General features: G+C 46.9%; 1 protein-coding gene across 3 annotated transcripts in view; it reads right to left on the reverse strand.

Moving 5' to 3' along the window:
• Window positions 1-678: 678 nt before the first annotated feature.
• The window catches only part of ZCCHC17 (zinc finger CCHC-type containing 17), a 58,201-nt gene continuing 35,761 nt past the window's right edge, over window positions 679-23,118 (reverse strand). For all 3 annotated transcript variants that reach the window (XM_029946944.1, XM_029946945.1, XM_029946946.1), the window contains 3 exons: window positions 20,194-20,294; window positions 18,340-18,485; window positions 679-1,593 (listed from right to left, as the gene is read on the reverse strand). In XM_029946944.1, the coding sequence (XP_029802804.1) occupies window positions 1,432-1,593; window positions 18,340-18,485; window positions 20,194-20,294 (409 nt within the window). In that variant the 3' untranslated portion in view covers window positions 679-1,431. The remainder of the gene's footprint in view (window positions 1,594-18,339; window positions 18,486-20,193; window positions 20,295-23,118) is intronic.

Here is a 23,118-nt window from a genome sequence, read left to right on the forward strand (position 1 = left end):
CCTTGTGTGTCAGAGAATGGGCAGAGGTACTGCCTGAAGGTCCCTCAGAAGCAGCACAGAGGAGAGACTGGACAGTCTCCAGGACAGCGGTGGCTGGTGGGCTGACACCCACAACACATTAACAACAGCTGCACCTCCACCCTGCCTTCACACAGCACCCCACATGGCCAGCCTAGCTAATCCAGCCTGGAACAATCAGTGGCCGGGCCTCCCCAGGCTTGGATACTAAACTCACCTCAGGCCCATCCTGCGCCGCATGCCCTTGGGTTTGGAAAGCTGCTCTGGTCTGTGAAGTACTGTGCTCTCTCTCTCTCCAGAAGGTAGGCTCAGGACACACAATGCAGGCTTGTGCCTTGGTGGCAGGAGCAAATGCTCCCCGGCCAAGATGACCTCTAAGCTCCTTTCTGTGCCCCTTCCATTCATGGTTCTAAATTCTTACCGGGTCTCTCGTCTGCTTTGGGGGAAGAGGTCACCTAGTCATTACAGAAGGGAGGGCTTGTAAGCGATCTCCTAAGAAGGCTGTGACCTGCTGGTGCCTCTGGCTCTGCACCTCAGCCGGGCCTCTCTCCAACGTCTGAAGTAACGTATTGAATGTTTTCCTGTTAACTAAATAGACTCAGTGACTTTTAAGTCTGTAAATTTCCCAGGAAGAGGGATTACAGCAATAGGAACATTCAGTAAGTTTAAAACCAAACACACTTCCATTTAGTGCCAGGAATTTAAGCAGACACCTGAAATGGAACTAACTGAGTCACACAGTAGTAAATACAAAGTAAAGCAATGATCTTGGCTTGAGCTATCTGGTTCAGTGGTCTGACAGAATGTCACACGCAAGCTCGGTCGCTGCAGACGATGGTTTTCTGGCTGTCACTTGTAGCATGGCTGAATCACGTTAGGGGGAAGGGGGAAAGTGAGCACCACTTCTTACCGTGTTCTCCCTCACCCTGCCGGTCTCCCCGGGCCCCTGGGGTGGATGCTGCAGAGATGGCTCACCCAGCAGCCGGGGGCAGACCCGCCAGGGAGGGGCCCGTCACTCTGTTCTCCAACCCCAGCCAGACTCGGCTCCACAGCAGTACCTGTGGCCGCAGCCCGGACTCCTGTGCAGGGGTCTGGCTCTGGCAGTGGCTGCTGGAGAGGATCATCAGACAGCCTGCTGGGCAAAGGAAGCTGAGCGAATGAATGGGTGAGCTGCAGGGGTCACTTGCAAAGGGACCAGGAATGATATGTTAACAACAACTCTTCAGGCAGATGCTCCTGACACCTAAGGCCCGAGCCCGCCTGCTGCATGAGGGGAGGCCGGCCCCTAAGGGCGAGGAGCCAGCGGGGTGGGAGGCCACTTTCTCGCCACTGAGTCCTTCAGGGAGCCAGGGCTGCAAGGCACCGGGCTCCTGGCTCCTCCTCCTCTAGCCACCCCTCTACCCTCTTGGGCTCTCACTCCTTGTGCTTCTTCTTGTGCTTTTTCTTCTTCTTCTTCTTCTTGGCCGCCTTGCTGTCCTTGGAGGTGTGCCTTGCCCTCTTGCCCGTGTCACTCTCAGAGTCTGAGCTGTCCGAGTCAGAGGACTTCCTGTCTCTGTGTTTCTTTTTTTTCTTTTCCTAAAAAGAAAATTTAAAAAGAACGTTGCCCACGTGTATTTGCTTTAAAGTACCATGGCATGTAATCAATAGGGGACCCTTTAACATACTGTGAAGCAGTAAGAAGAGGAACTGAAATCTTTGAGTAGTAACAAGAAAAGATGCCCCAAACGGGTGGAAGGATTGAGTCGTGCTACAGCACGCATTCTAGAGTCCAGTGTGTTTGCCACAGCCTATGATGGGTATATTTACACACGCCTGTAGGTAGATTAAGTACACAGGTGTATGAAATACAGAGGAAAACAGAAAGGACACAAACTGGCAACAAGTTACCTCAGGAATGAATGAATGGGGGGAAAGATGGAGTCTTCTACTTTTTACTTCATATAATTCTGTCCAGATTAAAAAAACTCACAAGTATCCTTACTTTTATGTATTATTATTTTTTTAAGGTTTGTTTATTTTTGAGAGCGAGAGAGACAGAGTGTGAGCAGGGGAGGGGCAGAAAGAGAGGGAGACAGAATCTAAAGCAGGCTCCAGGCTCCTTCCGAGCTGTCTGCACGCAGCCCGACACAAGGCTCAAATTCACCAATTGTGAGATCATGACCTGAACTGAAGTTGGACACTTAACCAACTGAACCACCCACGTGTCCCAATTACTTTTATTTTTAAAAAGCACAGGATAGTAATGGTGAAAGGAGTCATTAGAGGTCATCTAGTTTACCTGGAGACAGTGCCCCTGAGTGTCCAAGGTCACAGAATCAGGGAGTGGGAGCTCCAGGACCCCAGAGTCCTGTGCTAGTCCCTGGCAGACCCTGCTACCAGGGAGCACAGCTGCCATCAATTAGAAAGGCTCTGGCTGCTGCCCTGGAATGTGTCCTCTCTAAACTGTGCAACAACCCTGTAAGAATTTACTGATAAAGAGAAAAGCCTGGAAACGTTCTCCAAAACTACAACCACCACACCATGCCGCCAATAGCACCAACTCAAAATATGGGAGGCAGATTTCTAGACTTCTGTGAAGGGCGTCAAGTCGTTTTTAAGCTATGCCTAACTTTTTCCTTGGGTTTCTAAGAAGGGGATCTTAGGGGATAAGAAAGAGCCGGAGCTGAGGATGCGCGGCTCCTGCTCCCCCTACGGCTTCCCAGCAGCATCTGAGAGCTGTTAAGTGTGCCTTAGGAGCCGGCTGTGAGGAATGGTGGGCAGGACACCGAGCCGGGCATTAGACCCACACTTGAGCTCTGGCTTTGCCACTTACGATTACTACTCCGCAGCTCAGGGCGAGCCCTTTGATCTCAAGAAACCTACTCTCCTCAAACGTGACATGGGGCTGAGAGTACCACCTGCGTCACACATCTGTGGTGAAGATGTGATGAGACAGGATCCGTGGCTCAAGAAGTTGGGAGCCACCTGCCCAGACCACATGGCAGGGACGGGACCTCGTGCGCGAGACAACTGGAAATCTCCCAAGTTCTCCAGGGCGCACGGCCTCCACCCTTCCCGCAGGCCTCGTAGTACAGTGGTCAGGGCGACGGTTTTGGAATAAGATAGAATAACGTTCAAATTCCAACTACCACTTACTAGCTATGAAACTTGGGACAAGAGACAACTTTTTGGAACCTCGGTTTTCAGGAAACTGCAAATAAATACTTCAAAGGAGCGATGCAGATTAAACAAGACAAGCACTAATTATCAGGCACTAAATGCCTGATACGCAGTCGGCACTCAGCAGTAGCTCCAAGTATTATTCTCTCATTTCAGAGAACTTCCAGAATGTTCTGACAGTCAAGTATCTCTAGCAGATGAGTCAAAGTTTTGAGAGAAGAGTAGACCAACATTCTCTCTTGAAGTCTCCAGTGTGGTAGGGAGACAGGAACAAAGCCGCCAGGCTACATCACCAGGCTGTAGGAACCGGGGCTGAGGGCGTGGAGAGCTGGCAAATGGGCAGTGCTGTACTGGCCGCTGACAAGCTCATGGAAACCGTCATGGGGTACGAGGTCCGAGAGGCCTCACCGCCTTCTGCCCCTGAGGTAGGGCAGGGTCCTGGCGGAGTGAGTCCAGCACCCGTCCCTCCAAGCCTGGCGCAGCCTGGATAAATATGTGAGAAAGGAGAGTAGGAATGAATTTTTTACGTCCAAACCATAATTTAGTTTATCAAGCTTTCTGCACCCCTTACGCTGCAGCGCTAATCCAGTAAGGTCAAACTTCAGGAACCCTCTCCCCCACTGCGTGGATGAGAAGGCTGCAACCAAGAGAAACACCACGAGGTGACCGAGGCCCAGGCGACAAGAATGGTGTACTCTCTAACTCACGGTGGGCATGATGTCCACCGTACTTGCTCTCAAAGATGCGGGCTCAAGAGGACGAAAGAGAAAAACAAGTCACAGGCTGTGTGTGACGTGGACTCTGGGTGGAAAGGAGGCCTGGAGGGAAATGGCTTTCTAGAAAGCACTTTCGCAAGCTGACCAAAGAAAATCTAGTCCGCCAGCAGGTGGCGTTAGTCACGTCAGCTGGGGTGGTGCAGGAGGGAGGTCTGGACCCCAGGCCTGGGGACCAGGCAGCAGATGGTGAGCCAGAAGCGACGCTAGCTTCTGGTGCCCTGACTGCATTCAAGGGACAAGGGGAGCGGAAGAGAAAGGGTCAAAAAAATGACCCTGGACACGAGTCCCTGGCAGACAGGCCAGGAGGCGCATGGGAAAGAAGCCACTGCTCAGAACTGCTTTCCAGGGAAGGCCAGGACCTGGTGACAGCAGCCAGCCCGCCCGTTTTCCTCTGTAGTCCTGCACCAGGTTAGTGGTGGCCCAGCAGGAGAAAACAACAACAAAAACCGAGAAGAGGGAATAACAGCAGCTAGCTTTCAATAAGTACTTAATTCTCTAGAGGCTGAGCTGGGCACTTTGTACACACACCTCCCTCCTCTGACCGTCACAACATATCTGTGTGTGTGTGTTTATTTATTTTTGAGAGAGGGAGAGGGAGCATGAGCAAGGGAGGGGCAGAGAAGAGCGGGAGACACAGAATCTGAAGCAGGCTCCAGGCTGTTAGCATAGAGCCCGATGTGGGGCTCGAACTTAGCAACTGTGAAATCATGACCTGAGCCAAAGTCAGACGCTCAACTGAGCCACTTAGGTGCCCCTCACAACAAATCTATTAAGTGGGCATAATTATTTCTGTATTTTCAGGAAGGAAAAAAGTAACTTCAGAGGGGCTCACTGAGATGGAGTGACTTACCCACGTGGCAAGACATGGATTGAACTCAAGCTGGGTCCCAAAGTAGATGTTCTTTTTAGTCGTGTCTGCATTAAAGGCAGCACCTGACTTAGTACCTCCCAACCAAAGGCACTGATTTTGGCCCGAAATCAATCAAGCAAACATTTAGCCTTCTTTATTTATTCTTAAGAATTCTTCTTGAGAAATGATTAATTCTCAAACTGAGAAGTTCACTGGGCTGAACTTTCGGGAACTAAGTAGAGTGTAATTCCTTGATAGACTTTACCTACAATGCACCAGTTTACCAGAGCTTGGAAAGGCTAAGACCAGAAGAAAAGGTTTGTCCATTAACTCATATTTACTTAACTTTGTCTACAAAGCACTTGAGAGAGCCACAGTTACATACAAGGTCGCTTAAGAGATGAGGAGGACACACCAATTTTAATAGAATTCAGACACAGTATCTACCATTTCACTGAGTAGTGGGACCTGGCACTGTTCCTCCAAACCAGAGCCAACCTCGTCAAATCAGGGAATAACTCATTCAACAAATATTTACTGAGGACCTTCTAAGGGCCAGGAATATCCATGAATTAACTTGTCTCTTAAAATAGGCAAGTGAGGTCAGAAATCATGAGACTTCAAGAAACAAATTACCGGGACGCCTGGGTGGCTCAATCGGTTAGGCGTCCAACTTTGGCTCAGCTCATGATCTCATGGTTCATGGGTTTGAGCCCCGCGTCAGGCTCTGTGCTGACAGCTCAGAGCCTGGAGCCTGCTTCAGATTCTGTGTCTCCCTCTCTCTCTGCCCCTCCCCAGCTCATGCTCTCTCAAAAATAAATAAACTATATAAAAAATTAAAAACAAAAAAGAAATTATCAAAGATAAAAACTAATGAAGATACTAGGGAGTCCATGGCAGTAATGTTAAGTACAAAAAACATGCCATAAACACACAAGGGGAAAATTGGTCACGTCTGAGGAATCAGAGGCTGGCTCCATGAAAGATAATATGTAATGTGTTATGCTCCGGAGGCATGAGTGTGGCTTTGGCAGGTCGAATGCAATGGTAGTGCTGATGGATGAAGGAACGCGGGGGGAGACAGGATGAAGGCAAATGCCTGAAAGATCTTCCAGGGACTGACAGATTACCTCCTGCGTAGCTATTTACTAGGCACTGGACTCCATCCTTTGTCTTCTACTCGAAGTCATCGGTCCAGGAATTGTCCTCTCTCTCCTATATCAATTTCCCTCTCTTCACAGGCTCATTCCCACCAATAAACAAATACAGAATCATAGTTTCCATTAAAAAAAAAAAAAAAACACCTGGAGGGAGAGATGCCTGGGTGGCTGAGTTGGTTAAGCATCCAACTCTTGATTATGGCTCAGATCTCACAGTTTCTGGGATCGAGCTCCACACTGGGCTCTGCACTGGCAGTGCAGAGCCTGCTTGGGATTCTCTCTCTCTCCCCGCCCTTCCCCTGCTCACATGCTCAATCTCTCTCAAAATAAATAAAGTTTAAATTTTTTTAAATGGTTTTTTTAAAATTTATTTTTGATACGGAGAGAGACAGAGCATGAGAGGGGGAAGGGCAGAGAGAGAAAGAGACACACAGAACCAGAAGCGGGCTCCAGGCTCTGAGCTAGCTGTCAGCACAGAGCCTGACGCGGGGCTTGAACCCACGAACATGAGATCTGACCTGAGCCGAAGTCGGAGGCTTAACCGACCGAGCCACCCAGGTGCCCCAAAATAAATAAAGTTTAAAAGAAAAAGACTTCGTGGGGCACCTGGGTGGCTCAGATGGGCGTCTGCCAACTCAGGTCATGATCTCATGGTTGTGAGATCCAGCCCAAGATGGGGCTCAGTGCAAAGTCTGCTTGGGATTCTCTCTCCCTCCGTCCCTCCCCTATTTGCTCATGCTCTCTCTCTAAAACAAAACAAAAACAGAACAAAACCCTCCTGAACTACTGTAACCACGCTGCCATCCTAGCGCTCCACTGAAACAGCTCCTGTCCAGGCCACCCATGACCTCCACGTGGCCAAATCCACAGTCCTCGTTGACTTGACCTGCCAGTTACATCTGACACGGCCCATCTTCCTCAGAACATCCTCACTAACGTCCACCACGTTCTCTTCCTTGTCTGCTAACTTCTCTGGCTGTTCCTTTCCAGTCTCCTTTGCTAGTTCGTCCTCACCTCCACAACCTCTAAATTTTGGGACACCACAGGGTTCGAGTCCTTTTCAAAGCCCTGCCCCCTCCCTGTATTTACTCTCCAGGCAACCTCATACATGAATGTAAATACCGTCTGTATGTGCTGACTCCCAAATTTCTCTCTGACCTGGGCCTCTCCTCTGAACTCCAAACTACACATGCAGCTGGCTGCCTACCGTGGGTGCGTGTGGTCATCTTGCCGGGTAACTCCCTCCTGCTTTCCTCCCCACCACCATTTGCAGCAACTCAAACCAAACCCCGACTGTTCCCCACTCCCCCACTTACTTCTGCACTCCTTCTCCTCTCAGCTCGAATCTTCCAGGTGTTCAGTCCAAAAGCTCTAGAGCGCTCTTCAGCCGTTCTCTTCCCTACCTCACACCCAGTCCCTCGACAGATTCTGTCAGGTCTGCCTTCAAAATACATCCCCACCCGACTCCCTCCTCGCCACCCCACCACCTCTCAGGGACGTTGAGTGCGGTCTGCTGACGAGCACGCCGCCCAGTCTCCACTGGGCAGCCAGGAGGACTCTCCTAAATGGGAAGCCGCATCCCTTCATGGCTCCAGGCAGTGCTCTGCCGACACCCGCCTCCCTCTACTAGGAGGACAGGATGGGCAGCCACCTCTCTCTCGCAGATGAGCACCTGAAGAAGTTCTCTGGACAAGAGGACAAAGCCAGCACCGCAGCCAAGGACCGACATCGCTATTTCTGTTCCTCTGTATATAGTACAGCCGAGAGTAACTACAGTGGCCCCATCAAAAGAGGAAAATTATACTCTGGATCAAATATAGCTAAATGTCACTATCTTAGTGGGCAGCCTGACCTCAAGGCCGAGGCTATCTCATAATCCAGCACTGATTCAGAAAGATCCACGGTGGCACACAAGAAGTCAAAGAAGCCAGCAACGCGCAGACCACGGGTTCATGGAAACACTACCCAGGGTTTCACCACAAAAACCGCTACTCCTATTTACCAACCACTTCATATCCCATTTCCGTTTTCAACACACAGTTTCCTCTTGTTCTAATTATGCCCAACAAAAAGGACTTAACAATTTTCAGACACTTGGGCAAAAACTGTCATGGTACTGAATGGGTTTATAGGACTAAACCAGTGCATGTTCGATGTTTGGACAATGCGTGCATTCAGTATGTGTAGGTTTGATAAAAAGAGGGGAGGGCCGCAGGGCTAGAAAGGTCTCGACTCCTGTCCCTGTTCCCTTCATTATCACCTACGAGCAGCAACAGGAGTCAGTCTGTCTTACGCTCCAAACCCAGGGCAGGTCTCACCCAAGGAAGGAACCTACAGTTCCTGACAGCAGAGGTTCGCGAGTCTGTCTATTCAAAGGTAGCCGGCGCATGCCTATTATGTGCCAGGCATTCTGGGGAACGGGTGGCACCCTTTCTTTATCTTGGACCATTCCTGGCTTCCCAACCATGCCTAGTATCTTCTCCTGTTTTAGCAGCTTTGCATTAGACATTCTCTTCACCAGATTGCAAAAAAAAAGAAGTGGGACAGGGATGCCTGGGTGGCCCAGCAGGTTAAGAGACCAGCTTCGGCTCAGGTCATGATCTTACAGTTCGTGAGGTCAAGCCCCACGTCGGGCTCTGTGCTGACAGCTCAGAGTCTGGAGCCTGCTTCTGATTCTGTGTCTCCCTCTCTCTCTGCCTCTCCTCCTCTCACACTCTGTCTCGGTCTCTGTCAAAAATAAACATCTAAAAAACACATTTTTTTAAAAAAAAGAAGTGGGGCAATGAAGCAGTCTAGTAAAGAAGCAGAGATGAGGGGTACCTGGGTGGCTCTGTCGCCTAAGTGTCCAACTCTTGATTTCCAACTCTTGATTTCAGCTCTGGTCATGATCTCACAGTTGGCTAGTTAAAGCCCCCCCCCCCCCATTGGGCTCCATGCTGACAGCACAGAACCTACTTAGGATTCTGTCTTCCCCCTCTCCCTCTCCCTCCCCTGCTCGTACTCACTCACTGACTCTCTCTCTCTCTCCCCCTCAAAAATAAACAAACATTAAAAAAACAAAAAAAAGCAGAGAGGAGAACCCAGTAGCCTATTTCTGACTTCCTGGTTCCAGTTCTGAGTGACCCAACCACACTTCATTTCCTGTTGCTGGATTTCTATGGGACCCAATAACCACCCTCGTTGGAGTGGGTGCCTGTCCTTTGCCCCCAGAAATCCCTTGGGTTCTTATCTTATTAGCCACCAGAGTGTGGGTGTTATGTAAGACCTTTATTTCATGTGACTTGCCTGTCGCACAGGCCTTCCACACATTAGGCATGCCTGCTAGCTACTAATTTATTCAGCAACATGGATGCTAAACGCATTTCCTTCAGGTGACTCTACATGGTTCCACATCTGGTCCCCAGGACCAACGTGGGTGGGAACAGGTACCGGAATCTGCCACTCTCACCCCCCAAAACACCCTCCTCTGGTAGAAGTGCTCGCTGGTAAGCAAAGTCAGTCTCCTGTTGGAATCAAAGATTTGGCGGCCAGGGGCACCTGGCTGGCGCTTGTGTTTCCCAATCCTGGGGTTGTTAGGGCCCCACGTTGGTCTTAGAGATTACTTAATGACATTTATAAAAGTATTTTAAAAAATATTTAGGAGGTAAAAGGAAACAGACATGAGACCTAGAACCTTGAATTACATTTGTGAACAGAAATAGATCCATATGAAAAAACAAATCAATAGATAATGTCAAATGGTTGTTAAGGGGTAGCTGGCGACAGAGCAAAACTAGCAAAAAAGTGACCTTGAGTCCTGATAAGTCAAGCTCCTAACAACACACAATGACATGTACAAGGCACTCAATACGCATTTGCTGACTAAATAAACAGAGCTAACTGAATTAGTGGTTGAAGTGCGGTAGGTAACAAAGAACACAGGGTTCGCAACCCGAAGGCCTGGGTTCCTACTGTAGCTCTAGCTCTGGCAGCCACGTGCTTTAGGGAAGCAGGCTTCTCTTCCTCTCCATCTTCCTAACGTGTAAAACGGAACAGTAACACCTACTCTGGCTGCCTCACAGGGTGATAAGGATCAAACAAAATAAAAAGCATGAAGATATTTAATAAACTGTCAGCACTGAACAAATATAAAGCATAAAAGATAATGAAAGGGGGGGAAAAGATAATGAAAGGGGGGGGCGCCTGGGTGGCTTAGTCGGTTAAGCGTCTGACTTCGGCTCAGGTCATGATCTCACAGTCTGTGGGTTCGAACCCCACATTGGGGGCTCTGAGCTGTCAGCACAGGCTCACAGAGCCTGGAGCCTGCTTCCGATTCTGTGTCTCCCTCTCTCCCTCTCTCTCTCTCTGCCCCTCCCCTGCTTGGTGTCTCTGTCTCTCAAAATAAAGACATTAAAGAAATTAAAAAAAAAGGTAATGAAGGGATTCACAATGAGGGGCAAAGACAACAATACTAGATGAGATCTCTGTAGAAATGGAGGGCTGGTGGGGTGGGGGTGAGTGTTAACGGTTTCAATTCCCTAGAGTACTTTTTAATTGAAGACGACTCATGAATTAGAAGTTCAAATACACAAAGGTACTTAAAAAAATAATAAGGCATGATAATTATTAGTGTCATTGTTCATCAGACCATTCCTCTACTAAGTGAAGAGAGATGGAGGGTAGGATAATGGGTTGACTAAGCAGGTCATAAAGAGCCTCACCCCTAGCAGATCCTTAATAATTGTTTTGGTGAAATGAAATACGCATTTCAAAGCAGCTTTAGAAACAAAGCAATATCTGATTGTACCAGGTGTATTAAGCAGTGCAAAACAACTTAACCAAAGACCCACAGAGGTGAAATATCCACAGAACCACTTTAGGAATCTGACAATATCATTTACTCACTAAAAGGATAAAAGAGAAAGAGCAATCTTTGGAACGTATAAATAGAATCACAGTCAAATATCAAGCTCTATTAAGAAGTCAAATTACCTCTTTGCAGATATGATCTTAAATGCAGAAAATCCTAAAGATTCCATAAAACAACTGTTAGAACTAATAAGTGGATCCAGCAAAGTGACAGATACAAGATCAATACCCAAAAATCAGCTGCATTTCTATACATTATTAATGAGCAATCCAAAATGGAAATTAAGAAAACAATTTCATTGACAATAGCATCAAAAAGAATAAACCTAACCAAGGAGGCAAAAAGATCTATAACCTAAAAACTACAAAACGCTCCTGAAAGAAATTAAGAACAATACAAACAAATGGAAAAACACCCATGTTCATGGATTGGGAGATTTAACACGGTTAAGATGTCAATACCACACAAAGCGATCTACAGATCTGATGCAACTCTATCAAAATGCCAATGACATTTTTCATAGAAATAAAAAAAGAACCAAGTTGGGGGACTGACCTGTCCTGATTCTAAAACTTACTACAAAGTTAGAGTAATCAAATAGCACTAGTATAAAGACAGACACACAGGCCAATGGAATAGTGTAGAGAGCCAGAACTAAACAAACACTCACATGTATGGTTAAATGATTTTCAACAATGATGCCAAAAAAAAGTCAGTGGGGAAAGGACTGTCCTTTCAAAAACTGGTGCTGGGAAAACTGGAGATGCACATGCAAAAAAAAAAAAAAAAAAAAAAGGCGGGGGGTTTGGAGCCACACCATATCCCAAAAAACCCCTCGACATGGATCAAAGACCTAAATAAACATACAAGTTAAAACTATAAAACTCTTAGAAGAAAATGGAGGAGAGAAAAGCTTCTTAACATTGGATCTGACAGGGGTTTCCTGAGTAGGACACCAAAAGCACATGACACAGAAGGAAAACATAGGTATGCTAGACTTCATTAAAATTACAATTTTTGTGCATCAAAACACACAATCACAGGCCACCTGGGTGGCTCAGTCAGTTAAGCGTCTGACTCTGGATTTTGGCTCAGGTCATGATCGTTTAGTTCGTGAGACTGAGCCCTGCATTAGGCTCTGCACTGATAGCACAGAGCCTGCTTGAGATTCTGTCCCCCCTCTCTCTGCCCCTCCCCTTTTTGTGCCCTCCTTCTCTCTCAAAAATAAATAAATACAAACACACACACTCAATCACGTGAATGTACTTAACACTATCGCAAAAAAGAAAAAAACACTTAAAAGTGGCTAACACGGTTAAGTTTTAAGTGTATTTTTACGAGTTTTTTTTTTAAATGTAAATCTGGAATAAAAACAGGACACTATCAACAGAGTGAAAATGCAATTCAGAGAATGAAAGAAAATATTTGCAAGAAGTCACATGTCTAATCGGGGATTGATACCCAGAATACATAACAAAATCCCTAAACCTAATGTCGACTTGAACCCAGCTTCTGACCTCACCGCCTGTTTGTTTGTTTGTTTTAAAGGAAATCTCCATTTGTTTTTTTTAAATGTTTTTTAATGTTTTATTTATTTTTGAAAGAGAGAGAGACAGAGCATGAGAGGGGGAGGGGCAGAGAGAGAAGGAGACACAGAACCGGAAGCAGGCTCCAGGCTCTGAGCTAGCTGTCAGCACAGAGCCTGACGCGGGGCTCGAACCCACAAACATGAGATCTGACCTGAGCCGAAGACGGAGGTTTAACCCACTGAGCCACCCAGGCGCCCCAAAGCCTGTTTGTTTTTAAGCACCAGCTACACATTACCTCATCCTAACAGCCGTGTGAAGTAGATGCTTATCATTCCCATTTTACAAATCGCGGAGCGCATGGGTGACTCAGTCAATTAAGCGTTGACTTCGGCTCAGGTCATGATCTCACAGCTCATGAGTTCAAGCCCTGCCTCCGGCTCAGAGCCTGGCGCCTGCTTCGGATTCGGGGTCTCTGTCTCTCCCTGCCCCTCTCCCACTTGTGCTCTATCTCTCTCTCAAAAATAAATAAACATAAAAAATAAACAAACAGATAAACAGATTCGAGGAAGGTTAGTAGTAGTCAGTTCCACAGTGCGGTGGCTGAGCTTAGACTGGACCCGGGCCATCTGTCACACGGCCCAGGTTCTAAAGCGCCACTCTCTCCTGCCTCCACACACAAGTCCCTCCACACCCACCTGACGGAACACTGTACAGTACTGCAAAGAAGCCTTAGGAGACTAGGTGGCAAAAATGGAAAGAAGCTTCTCACAAAGTAAAAAAAAGCAGGAAACAAAAACTGTACATACATCTTTATTAGATGGAGGTAAAACAGGCATCTGAGAACAACTAGAGAATATATGTGCTCCAATAATACATATTCTGAGGGATGCCTGGGTGGCCAAGTCCACCGAGCGACTTCTTTGATTTCAGCTCAGGTCATGATCTCATGGTTCATGAGATCAAGCCCCGTGTCAGGCTCTGCGCTGGTAGCATGGAGCCTCCTTGGGATTCTCTCTCTGCCCCTCCCCGACTCCTGCATGCACACATTCTCTGTCTCTCAAAATAAACAAACTTAAAAAAAAAAAAGATTTAACTTTAAAAAAAATTTTAAAAATACAGATTTTGGTGAAGGAACATGGTTATGGGTTGTCTTTCTCTTGTTGTGCATTTCATATTCTTATTGTACATGTAATGTTATCTGTACATGTAATATTCTTATTACAACATTAAGAAGATGTTATAAAATAGTGAAGACTTCCATTTTCCCTCTTTAAAAAATTTTTTTTTCAATATTTATATTAGAGAGAGAGAGAGAGAGAGAGAGAGAGAGAGAGAATGAGTGGGAGAGGGGCAGAGAGAGAGAGAGTACAGAATCCCAAGCAGGCTCCAGCTCTGGGCTGTTAGCACAGAGCCCGACATGGGGCTTGAACTCATGAAACGAGATCATGACCTGAGCCGAAGCTGGACCCCCAAATGAATGAGCCACCCAGGCACCCCCCACTTTTCCCTCTTTAAATCAAGTGCTCAGTCGTCTGTGAAGAAAGCTCTAGAAATACTAGCATGAAAAACAAAAGTATGTTAAAAAAATACTGTGTTAAAAAATAAGCAATACAGGGGCTCCTGGGTGACTCAGTTGGTTAAGCCTCTGACTTTGGCTCAGGTCATGATCTCATGGTCCATGGGTTCGAGCCCTGCATCAGGGTCTGTGCTGACAGCTCAGTCTAGAGCCTCCTTCAGATTCTGTGTCTCCTTCTCTCTCTGCCCCTCCCATACTCACCCTCTGTCTCTCTCTGTCTCTTAATAATAGATAAAAACATCAAAAAAAAAAAAAGAGCAATACACTGCAGGCAAGATGGGTCTGGTGTTGCCTCTGCGAGGGAGCAAGTCCAAGTGTGGCAATGCTGAAGGTCTGCAGAGGCTACTAGAAGACGGTGCTGGGAGGAGATAGGGGCTTAAATTTTTTATTCTTTGGTTCACAGGAGAACAGTACTGAATAAAAAAATATCCCCACAGTTCTAAATCAGTGTTTTCCAAGTGCCAGTCATTCCGATAATATTACCAAAATTTTTATTCCATGTGTTTACAAAGTACTAATTTTTTAAATTTTTTAATGTTTTTATTTTTGAGAGAGAGAGCGAGCAGGAGAGGGTCAGAGAGAGAGAGAGACACAGAATTCGAAGACAGGCTCCAGGCACTGAGCTAGCTGTCAGCCCAGAGCCTAATGCAGGACTTGAACCCACGAACCATGAGATCATGACCTGAGCCAAAGTCGGATGCTCAACCTACTGAGCCACCCAGACACCCCAAAAAGTACTTTTTAGTAAAAATGTTCATAAAATTTTATTGCTTTTCTTTTTACTTTAAGAAGTTTTACTTTAAAAAAAAAAAACAAAAACGTTTTACTTAAGAGGGAAACTGTATAATAATAACTATAAATTGAAACTTGCATCCCTTGCTGCAAATAGAAGGTAACTATAAAAATGCATACATAGGTGCATCTAGGTGGCTCAGCTGGTTAAATGTCTGACTCTTGATTTTGCCTCAGGTCATGATCTCATGAGGTTGTGAGATCCAGCCCCACATCGGGCTCCGAGCTGATGGTGCGGAGGCTGCTTAGGATTTTCTCTCTCCTTCTCTCTACCTGTCCCCTGCTTGTGCACATGCTCTCTCTCTCAAAATAAAAATAAAGACATAAAAAGATGAAACAATGCTTTACTAGATATAATTCACTGCCTGCTAAAGGCAGTAGCTGGTGAGGTTAGACAGTTTCCTTCCTTTCTTTTAATATAGTTTATTGTCAAATTGGTTTCCATAAACACCCAGTGACAGTTCGCTTTCAAGGAGGCAGTTTGGATTTTAAGTATAGTGGAAAATCACTGAAGGGTTTTAAATAGGAAGACACATGGTCTGATTGGATATCTTAACAACCCTTTCCTTGGAAATTTTTTAAAAGAGAAAAAAATGAGAAAGGACACAGAAGCACTGAACAACTGAACAACGCCATGCCATCATCTACTCTTACCTAAATGAGATTCATCAAACGCTACACCCTAATGGCACCCTTGTGCACTATGGGTAGGAATGTGAAGTGATGCAGTCACCGTGAAAAACAGTACGACAGTTCCTAAACAGAATTACCACCTAATTCTGCAACTCCAATTCTGGGTATATAACCAAAGGAACGGAAAACAGGCCTTGAAGAAATATTTGTACAACTATTGTTCATAATAGCATTATTCACAACAGCCAAAAGGTGGAAGCAGCCCGAGGTCAGTAACAAATGACTGGAAAAGCAAAATGTAGTCTACACACCCAATGAGGCGTTACTCAGTCTTAAAAGGGAAGGAAAGTGACCCAGGCTATAACATGGATGACCTCTCAGCAAAATTTACTAAGTAAACCAGTCACAAAAAGTGTTATCCCACTTCGCTGAGGCATGTACGGTAGTCTAATTCTTAGGGACAGAGAGTGGTATGGGATTTCTGGACGTAAGAGACTCCATTATGAAGCCTCTTTTTTTTGTTCCCAAACTGATGAACTCTTGAACTAGGACAGAAGTGTCAATGTTTTACAAGCAGTCGCTCACAAAATTTCAACAGTGCAACTGGTCTTCGGATCATATGAGGGCAGTAAAGTTAAGTAATACATTCCAGGGCCAGTTGCCTTTGCTAGCGCAAATGAAATAATCAGACAGTCGTCAGAAGCGGCTCAAGCGGACACCACCAAACTAGCAGGGTCTCTTCTCCTCTTCTTGATCTAAATCATGTAATTCCTTCTTTCCTTCTCTCTCATAAAAACCCCTTGCTTTCCCTAAATGAGGGGGGGCACTTCTCTGGGTATTCTAAAATTTGTGCGTCCCAAACTGTACTTCTGAGACCCCAAATAAAGGCTTTTGTTCTTTTTCAGTTTTGCCCCTTTTCTCAGTTGACAGAATGGTGGCTCCCAGGTGCCAGGGAGGAGTCAGTGTTTCATGGGTACAGAGTCTCACTTCTGCAAAATGAGTGGTTCTGGAGATGGGCGTCGGTGATGACTGCACGACAATCTGTACTAATGCCAAACAACCACACAGGTAAAGATGGTTAAGGTGGTGGGCGCCCGGCTGGCTCAGTGGCAAGAGCACGGGACTCTTGATCTCGGGTCCTGAGTTCAAGCACCACACTGCGTGCAGAGATTACTTAATAAAACCGAAAAAAGATTTTTTTAAATGGCTAAGATGGTAATGTTTATGTTATGGATATTTTACCACAATTTAAGGAAAACAACAGCCACACCAAACCCAAAGGCTGCAGATTTTGCCTTGAGGAACTCAGTGACTGGTGATCTATTCACTGTGATAGGGCAGAATGTGGAAGGAGAAACTTTGGGTAGAAAAACTGGGGTAAAAATATTTGGGTAGAAAAATTTGGAGGGTGGGGCGCCTGGAGGGCTCAGTCCTCAAGCATCTGACTTCGACTCAGCTCATGGTCTCACGGTTCCAGAGTCGGAGTGCTGCTTTGGGTGAGCACGAGCCCTGCTTCAGGTGAGCCCCACTTCTCTCTTTCTCTCTCTCTGCCCCTAGTGGGACTATCTCTTTTCTTTCTCTGCCCCTCACTCACTTGTGCTTCCCTTCTCAAAAAAATTTTAAAAAAATATATAAAAAAGAGTTTTTGGGTGTGTTAAGCCTGATGCAAGCTTAACAGTTAGATGGAGAGGTCAAGTACACAGTTAATTTATTTTGAGAGAGAAAGAGAGTAGGAGAAGGGCAGAGGAGGAGAGAGAATCCTAAGCAAGATCCACTGTCAGCACAGAGCCTGATGCAGGGCTTGAACCCATGAACCATAAAATCATGACCTGAGCTGAAATCAAGAGTCACGACTTCTGACTGAGCCGCCCAGGTGCCCCAAGACAGTCCAAGACAGCGGATTTCTAAATTTGAAGTTCCAAAGAAAAAGTCAGGGACAGAATTACAGACCTAGATAAAAATAAGGTTACAAATACTTAATTGGGGATTATTAGCATATAAATAGGATTCAAAACCATAGGATGGGATGAGACTACCTAGAGAGGAGGAAAATAGAAGGGAGTAATAAGACAGTCTCGAAGCACCCTAGTATTCAGGTTAAAGCAGAGCACGAAGAATCATATTAATGAAAAGAATCAAGCAGTGAGGTTAATAAGGAGATGCTTAAAAAAAAATCAAATGCCTTGACCTAAGCCAGGAACTTGGAACTAAGCGGTGAAGGGCAAATAAAATCTCCCCAGGCTAGTTGTGAGAGCTGGGAGGGAACACAGGCGTGGCAGAGGGAGGGGGAGAAAGGAGGAGAGCTGAATACTTGGAAGGTGCCACCCGACAGGATTTGGTGGCTGACTAGACCTGGGAAGGAAAGGAGAGGAAAATAAATGACGTGCTGTTTTCTTCCGGGCAGGTTACTGCTGTCAATAAAACAAGTAACACAAGATAGAAGGATAGAAACAAGGGATTTGGTGTTGTTCCTGTAGTGGTGGTAGTGGTGGTGGTGGTAGTGGTGGTAGTGGGGTGTGTGTGTGTGTGTGTGTGTGTGTGTGTGTGTGTGTGTAGGCAGAAGGGCTGAAGAAAAGACAATGTCAGTCATTACCACCAACATGAATTGAGCACTTGTCAGTGCTTCCTATTTATTTTGGAGAGCGGGGGTCTCCCTTTGCAAAGAACATTGTCATCAAAGACTACAACTTAGAAAACTATGGAAGTGAAGTTAGCCCAAAGACGCACGAGTGGTGCGCAGCACAGAGGGCCTCAAACTTGGGTCCGATGGACCCCAAGCCCAAGTTCAAGGTACTCATGGGATACTAGTTAGGGATGCGGGAGTCATCAGGGAGTTCAAGTCTTGGGAGGGATGTGATCACTCAGGGAGAAAACAGATCAATGAATTATTCACATACTTGACTAACTCTTATTTATAATGGGACAATGGACTTTCTCCTCACCTATAAAATCATTTTATAACTCAAAAAATAGATGGTAAATAAAAGACAGCATCACCTTCTTTCTTTTTCTCGAAGAATTCCTCGTGGGGTCAGGCTTCTCAAACTCTGCTGACTTTGCCTCTTCCTTCTCCTCTTCCTCATCCGGTATCAGAGAATATTTGGTCCCTCCCGGTTGCATAAAACAATCCTTTGCGAAGTGGCCTGCAGAGGAGAGGCAGAAGCGGTAAGGAGGGGAGAAGCAGCCCCTCCGCTCAGCACGTGGATCCTTCCCAGAGGCTCCTGAACTGGGCTGGCAGGGCCAGGCAGTGTGGCCGCTGGGCTCAGAGCAGACTTTCTGTCACCGCGCATCCAGAGTCAGACCACAGCTGGCCCCAGAGCCGTGGGACACGCTGGCACTGCTGTGGGGACGGCAGAGGAGATAGGAAGCAGCTTGCGCTTCCGTCAGCAAGGGGCTAAGTAATTTTTGAAGATCTATTTGAACTTATTCGTGACATTGAAGGCTGCTCCAGAGAGCAGAATGCCTAGCAGAGGGAGCCGAGTGGCAGGCCGAGCCCTACGGGAAGACAGCTCTGAGCAGCGGCAGGAGGGTGGCATTCGCATCCAAGCTAACACGTCGAAAGACAGGCGGTCACCTGGGGCACTCAACATTCAGACGGCCAGGTCTGGCAAGGGCCTCAGAGATAATCAAATCCTACACCACATGTGCAGGGGATAGAAAGGTCCAGAGCAGAGAAGTAGCTCAAGGTCACAAAGAGAGCAGGGGAGCTAAAAGCTACCCCAGGCTTCTTGCCTCCCTGCCCTGCGCTCTTCTGGCTGCACCAAGACCAACCACTTTGGGTCTCTGCTGACCGGGCCCAGTTCCACGTGTCATCATTCTTCTCTGCCCCGTGTAACACCTGGTGGACGTGAGCTGAAGGTCAGAGAACCCCACTCCCCCGGAGCCTACTGTGCTGTCAAGGGGCCCCTGAACAGCTGCCATTGGGCTGGGTTTGTCCAGCTGGCTTCAGACCCTGTTTCAGGGGCACAAACCAACCTATGAGGTCATCAAAAAGCTCTGTGTAACCTACTTTGCAACTCCGAATCCAGAAGCTGAATGGCGCCTGCAAGGGGAATAAAGCATTCAATTTCCCAAATACCGGGAATGTTCCCAAAATTCCCCCAAGTAGGTGTTCTTTCAATTTTAGTTTTCCCTTCCTCCCTCTACATTAATGGTAAGTAGGGGCTTAAACCCCACCACATCGATGAGGGCACAAAGACGCTGTAGAAAATTCAAGAGAGAAGGGAAAAAGGCAGGCAAGGGAGAAGGGGTGACATACTGAGGTCACTCTGAAATGAAACGCTGGCCGCCGCTCTCATGATGGCTCCGAGAGGGAAGTCAGGCTGAGTGAGCTCTTTCTTTAACACCTGAGAAGAAACCTGAGGAGGCAGCTTCAAGGAGGGGGCTAGCCTGTGCTCTCTATTACATCGAGGATACTGTAGTGAGAACTCCGAAGTTAAAGAGATAAAGAGGAGCAAGAAAGGGTCTGACTTGGATCCTTGAGGAATATATTTCCAAGTCACTTCGTTTTTGCAGAATAATAATGGTCCGTGGAGATCAAACTTTACAGAGCTCACCATAATCCAGTCTCCCCCCTCCCGGCATAGTATATGGGGACCTTGCCTGGACAGGGCAGCAGCTGTGAAGAGGGGGAGTGGGGTGACAGTATAGTATCCAGGGGGCCGGCATTCCGAAAAGGAAACAAAGAACTCGAACTCTGATCAGAGTCTAGGAGGAACAGCAGCATGAGCAGGGGCGGCCATGGCCTGACTAAAAGCAGGGTGAGCCCCACACAGACCAGACGGCTCCCCTCACCCAGGAAGGGTCCAGGACAAGGGGAGGAGGGCTGGCCCGGCCGAGCCCTCACCTTACCTTTACAGCCACACTTCTTGCAGGTGGTGTTCAGGACGGCCTCGAGGGTGATCTTCTGCCCGGTGTAATCCTGGAAGGACCGCCTCCGCCTCTCTTCCTGCCTGAAACGAAAAGGATACTGACCGCTGGCCCCCGTAAGAGATGTGGCCAGAGATCCTAGAAGGTAATGCTGTCTGCTGGTTTGTTTGGTCTTTGGGCAGGTAGAAGGAAGGAAGGAGGAAGAGTGTCGGGCATGGGGAAACAAGCAGTGAAAGCAGCACCAGGAGACAGGTGCTTTTTCATTAGGGACAGGCTCTGGATTAATAATTATGACGGAGACAACTTCATCTCCCCGATGCAGAGGACAGAGCTAGAATTACTCACCTCACTAAGCCCCCTGACAAGACCTCCAAAGGCTTCCTAGAAAATCAGGCCCAAATCCCTTACTTTGGTGCTTGAGGCCTTTCTCTGTGCGAGATGCTCTAGCCAAACAGGTTTAGTTTACCTTCTCTGGATGGTTCACTGTCCTTACCCGGGCAGTTCCCGCTCCTGGAATACTGCCTCCCCTCTCTCCTCCCACCTCACTACCCCAGACATTTCAAGGCTCAGTCAATTACCACCTCTCCTCCTGTCAGGTCTTCTCTGGAGCCCTCAGCCAGAGTTCATCTCTTTGTTCACATTCTGAAAAGTTCTAAATGTACTACTCAGGTATAATACACGTGCAGAAAGGCATTCATAAAGCGCACAGCCTGACTGGCTTTCATGATTTGAACACACTTGGAAACCAGGATTCAGATAGGGAAACAGAAGGTGGCCAGCACCTCCAAGGCCCCACTGGCCACCATGCCTCCCCCAAGGGTAGCCCCCATTCTGATTTCTAACAGCACAGTTTTATCGATTTTTGTGAATTATGTAAATCATGTAAATGGAACAACGCTTCTCTGTCTGGCTTCTTTCACTAGTTTGGGAGATCCATGCGTATTGCTGTGTGCACTGCGGATCACTGATTCTCACTGGGGTATGGTATTTAGCTGTTGACAGGTATTGGAGTAGTTTCTATTATGAACAGTGCTTCTGTGAACTTCCCAGCGCATCTTTCGGTGCACAGATATATATGCATTTCTGTTGGGAAACACCTAGTCCCAGGGAGGCATGGAACAGTGTACCGGGTTGTAGGGCATCAGCTGCATCAGACACCGTCGGCCCGTTTTCTGTAGTGTGTTTACCAATCACACTCCTACCAGCTGCAGAGCCCAAGCACCCCAGCTGTCATGGCTCTTTTACCTTTACCATGACACACAGGACCTGCACAGAACAGGCACTCAGGAATGTTCAACTGAAGTGTTACCCTCAATTGCTTTCTCATATATATTTTTTTAACATTTATTTTTGAGAGACAGGGAGAGACAGAGGGAGACAGAATCTGAAGCAGGCTCCAGGCTCTGAGCTGTCAGCACAGAGCCCAACGCGGGGCTCGAACCCACAAACAGCTAGACCATGACCTGAGCCGAAGTCGGACGCTCAACCAACTGAGCCACCCAGACGCCCTGTTAGCACTTTTAAACTCAACCTGCAGCCAAACACACTTCAGTCCTAGCACATATCACACTCTATAGCCTGATACACTGGTGTGTCTTCTCTAGCCTGCAAGCCCTTCCTACAGTATCTTGCTTGTGTTTGGTTTTCCCAGAGCCTTAGCCCAAGGCTTGGCAAGCAACGGCATCAATGAATGAACATTGATATTTCTGTGCTCTTGACCCCAAATATTTTTTCTTTACCTAAACCTCTTTAACTTTGCCTTTTTTTTTTTTTTATTTTTGAGAGATAGAGACAGCGTGAGCAGGGGAGGGTCAGAGAGAGAGGGAGACACAGAACCTGAAGCAGGCTCCAGGCTCTGAGTTGTTGGCACAGAGCCCAATGCGGGAGTTGTTAATTCAAGCCCCATGTTGGTTGTAGAGATTACTTAAAAAATAAAATCTTTAAAAACAAAAAATGGGTGCCTGGGTGGCTCAGTTGGTTGAGTGTCCGACTTCAGCTCACGTAATGGTCTCACAGTTCATAAGTTTGAGCCCTACATCAAGATCTCTACTGTCAGCACAGAGCCCACTTCAGAGGCTCTGCCCTGTGCCGTTCCCCACTCTCCCTTTTTGTCTCAAAAATGAATAAACATTTATTAAAAACAAAAAACAAAAAACAAGGTTAGGGCAAGTAGAGAGAGAAATGGGAGTTACTTATCAGAAAGCACATTTCAGTTAAGTAAGATGAACTAAGTTCCAGAGCCTTGCTGTATAACACTGTACCCAGTCAACAATACCATATAATACACTGAAAATTTTGTTCCGAGGGTAGAGCTCAGCGCACCTGGGTGGCTCAGTCAGTCAAGCGTCTGTCTTCGGCCCGGGCCATGATCTCGCAGAGGGTAGAGCTCACGGTAAGCATTCTTACCACAATAATTCTTTTTTTTTTTTCTTTAAAGAGCAGAGCAGGATCCTGGGGACATAACTTGAGCAAGTTACACACCCCTGCCGTTCAGATGTCCTGGTCTGTGGAGCTGAGTTTCAAGTGGCTGTGAGCTGCAGCTTAAACAAATTCTCATTATAGTCAATTCCAATGCTCTGTGGGTTCTAACATACTATAACTCCCACCTAATACTCAACTCCACAAATGTGTCATTTACCACATCTCCCTTTCTGTGCTCACTGTCATTGTGCTGGTTTAGGCTTTTAACCACATCACATCGAAATAGTAATAATCCCCTGGCGGGGCTCCCTGCCTCCAAGTTTCCTCCTCCAGTCCATCCACTGCACATAATTAAATAAAACTTTTTTTTCCCAATTCAACTAATAAGCAGTCGGCATCAGTGCTGGTAGCGGTGATGCGAGTAAGTGTGTTACGATGACAGAACACGGCCCGTCTCCTCAAGGAGCTACCAGTCTAGCAGCAGAG

Source organism: Suricata suricatta, chromosome 8 (genome assembly GCF_006229205.1).
Source record: "Suricata suricatta isolate VVHF042 chromosome 8, meerkat_22Aug2017_6uvM2_HiC, whole genome shotgun sequence".
NCBI classification, from domain to species: Eukaryota; Metazoa; Chordata; class Mammalia; order Carnivora; family Herpestidae; genus Suricata; species Suricata suricatta.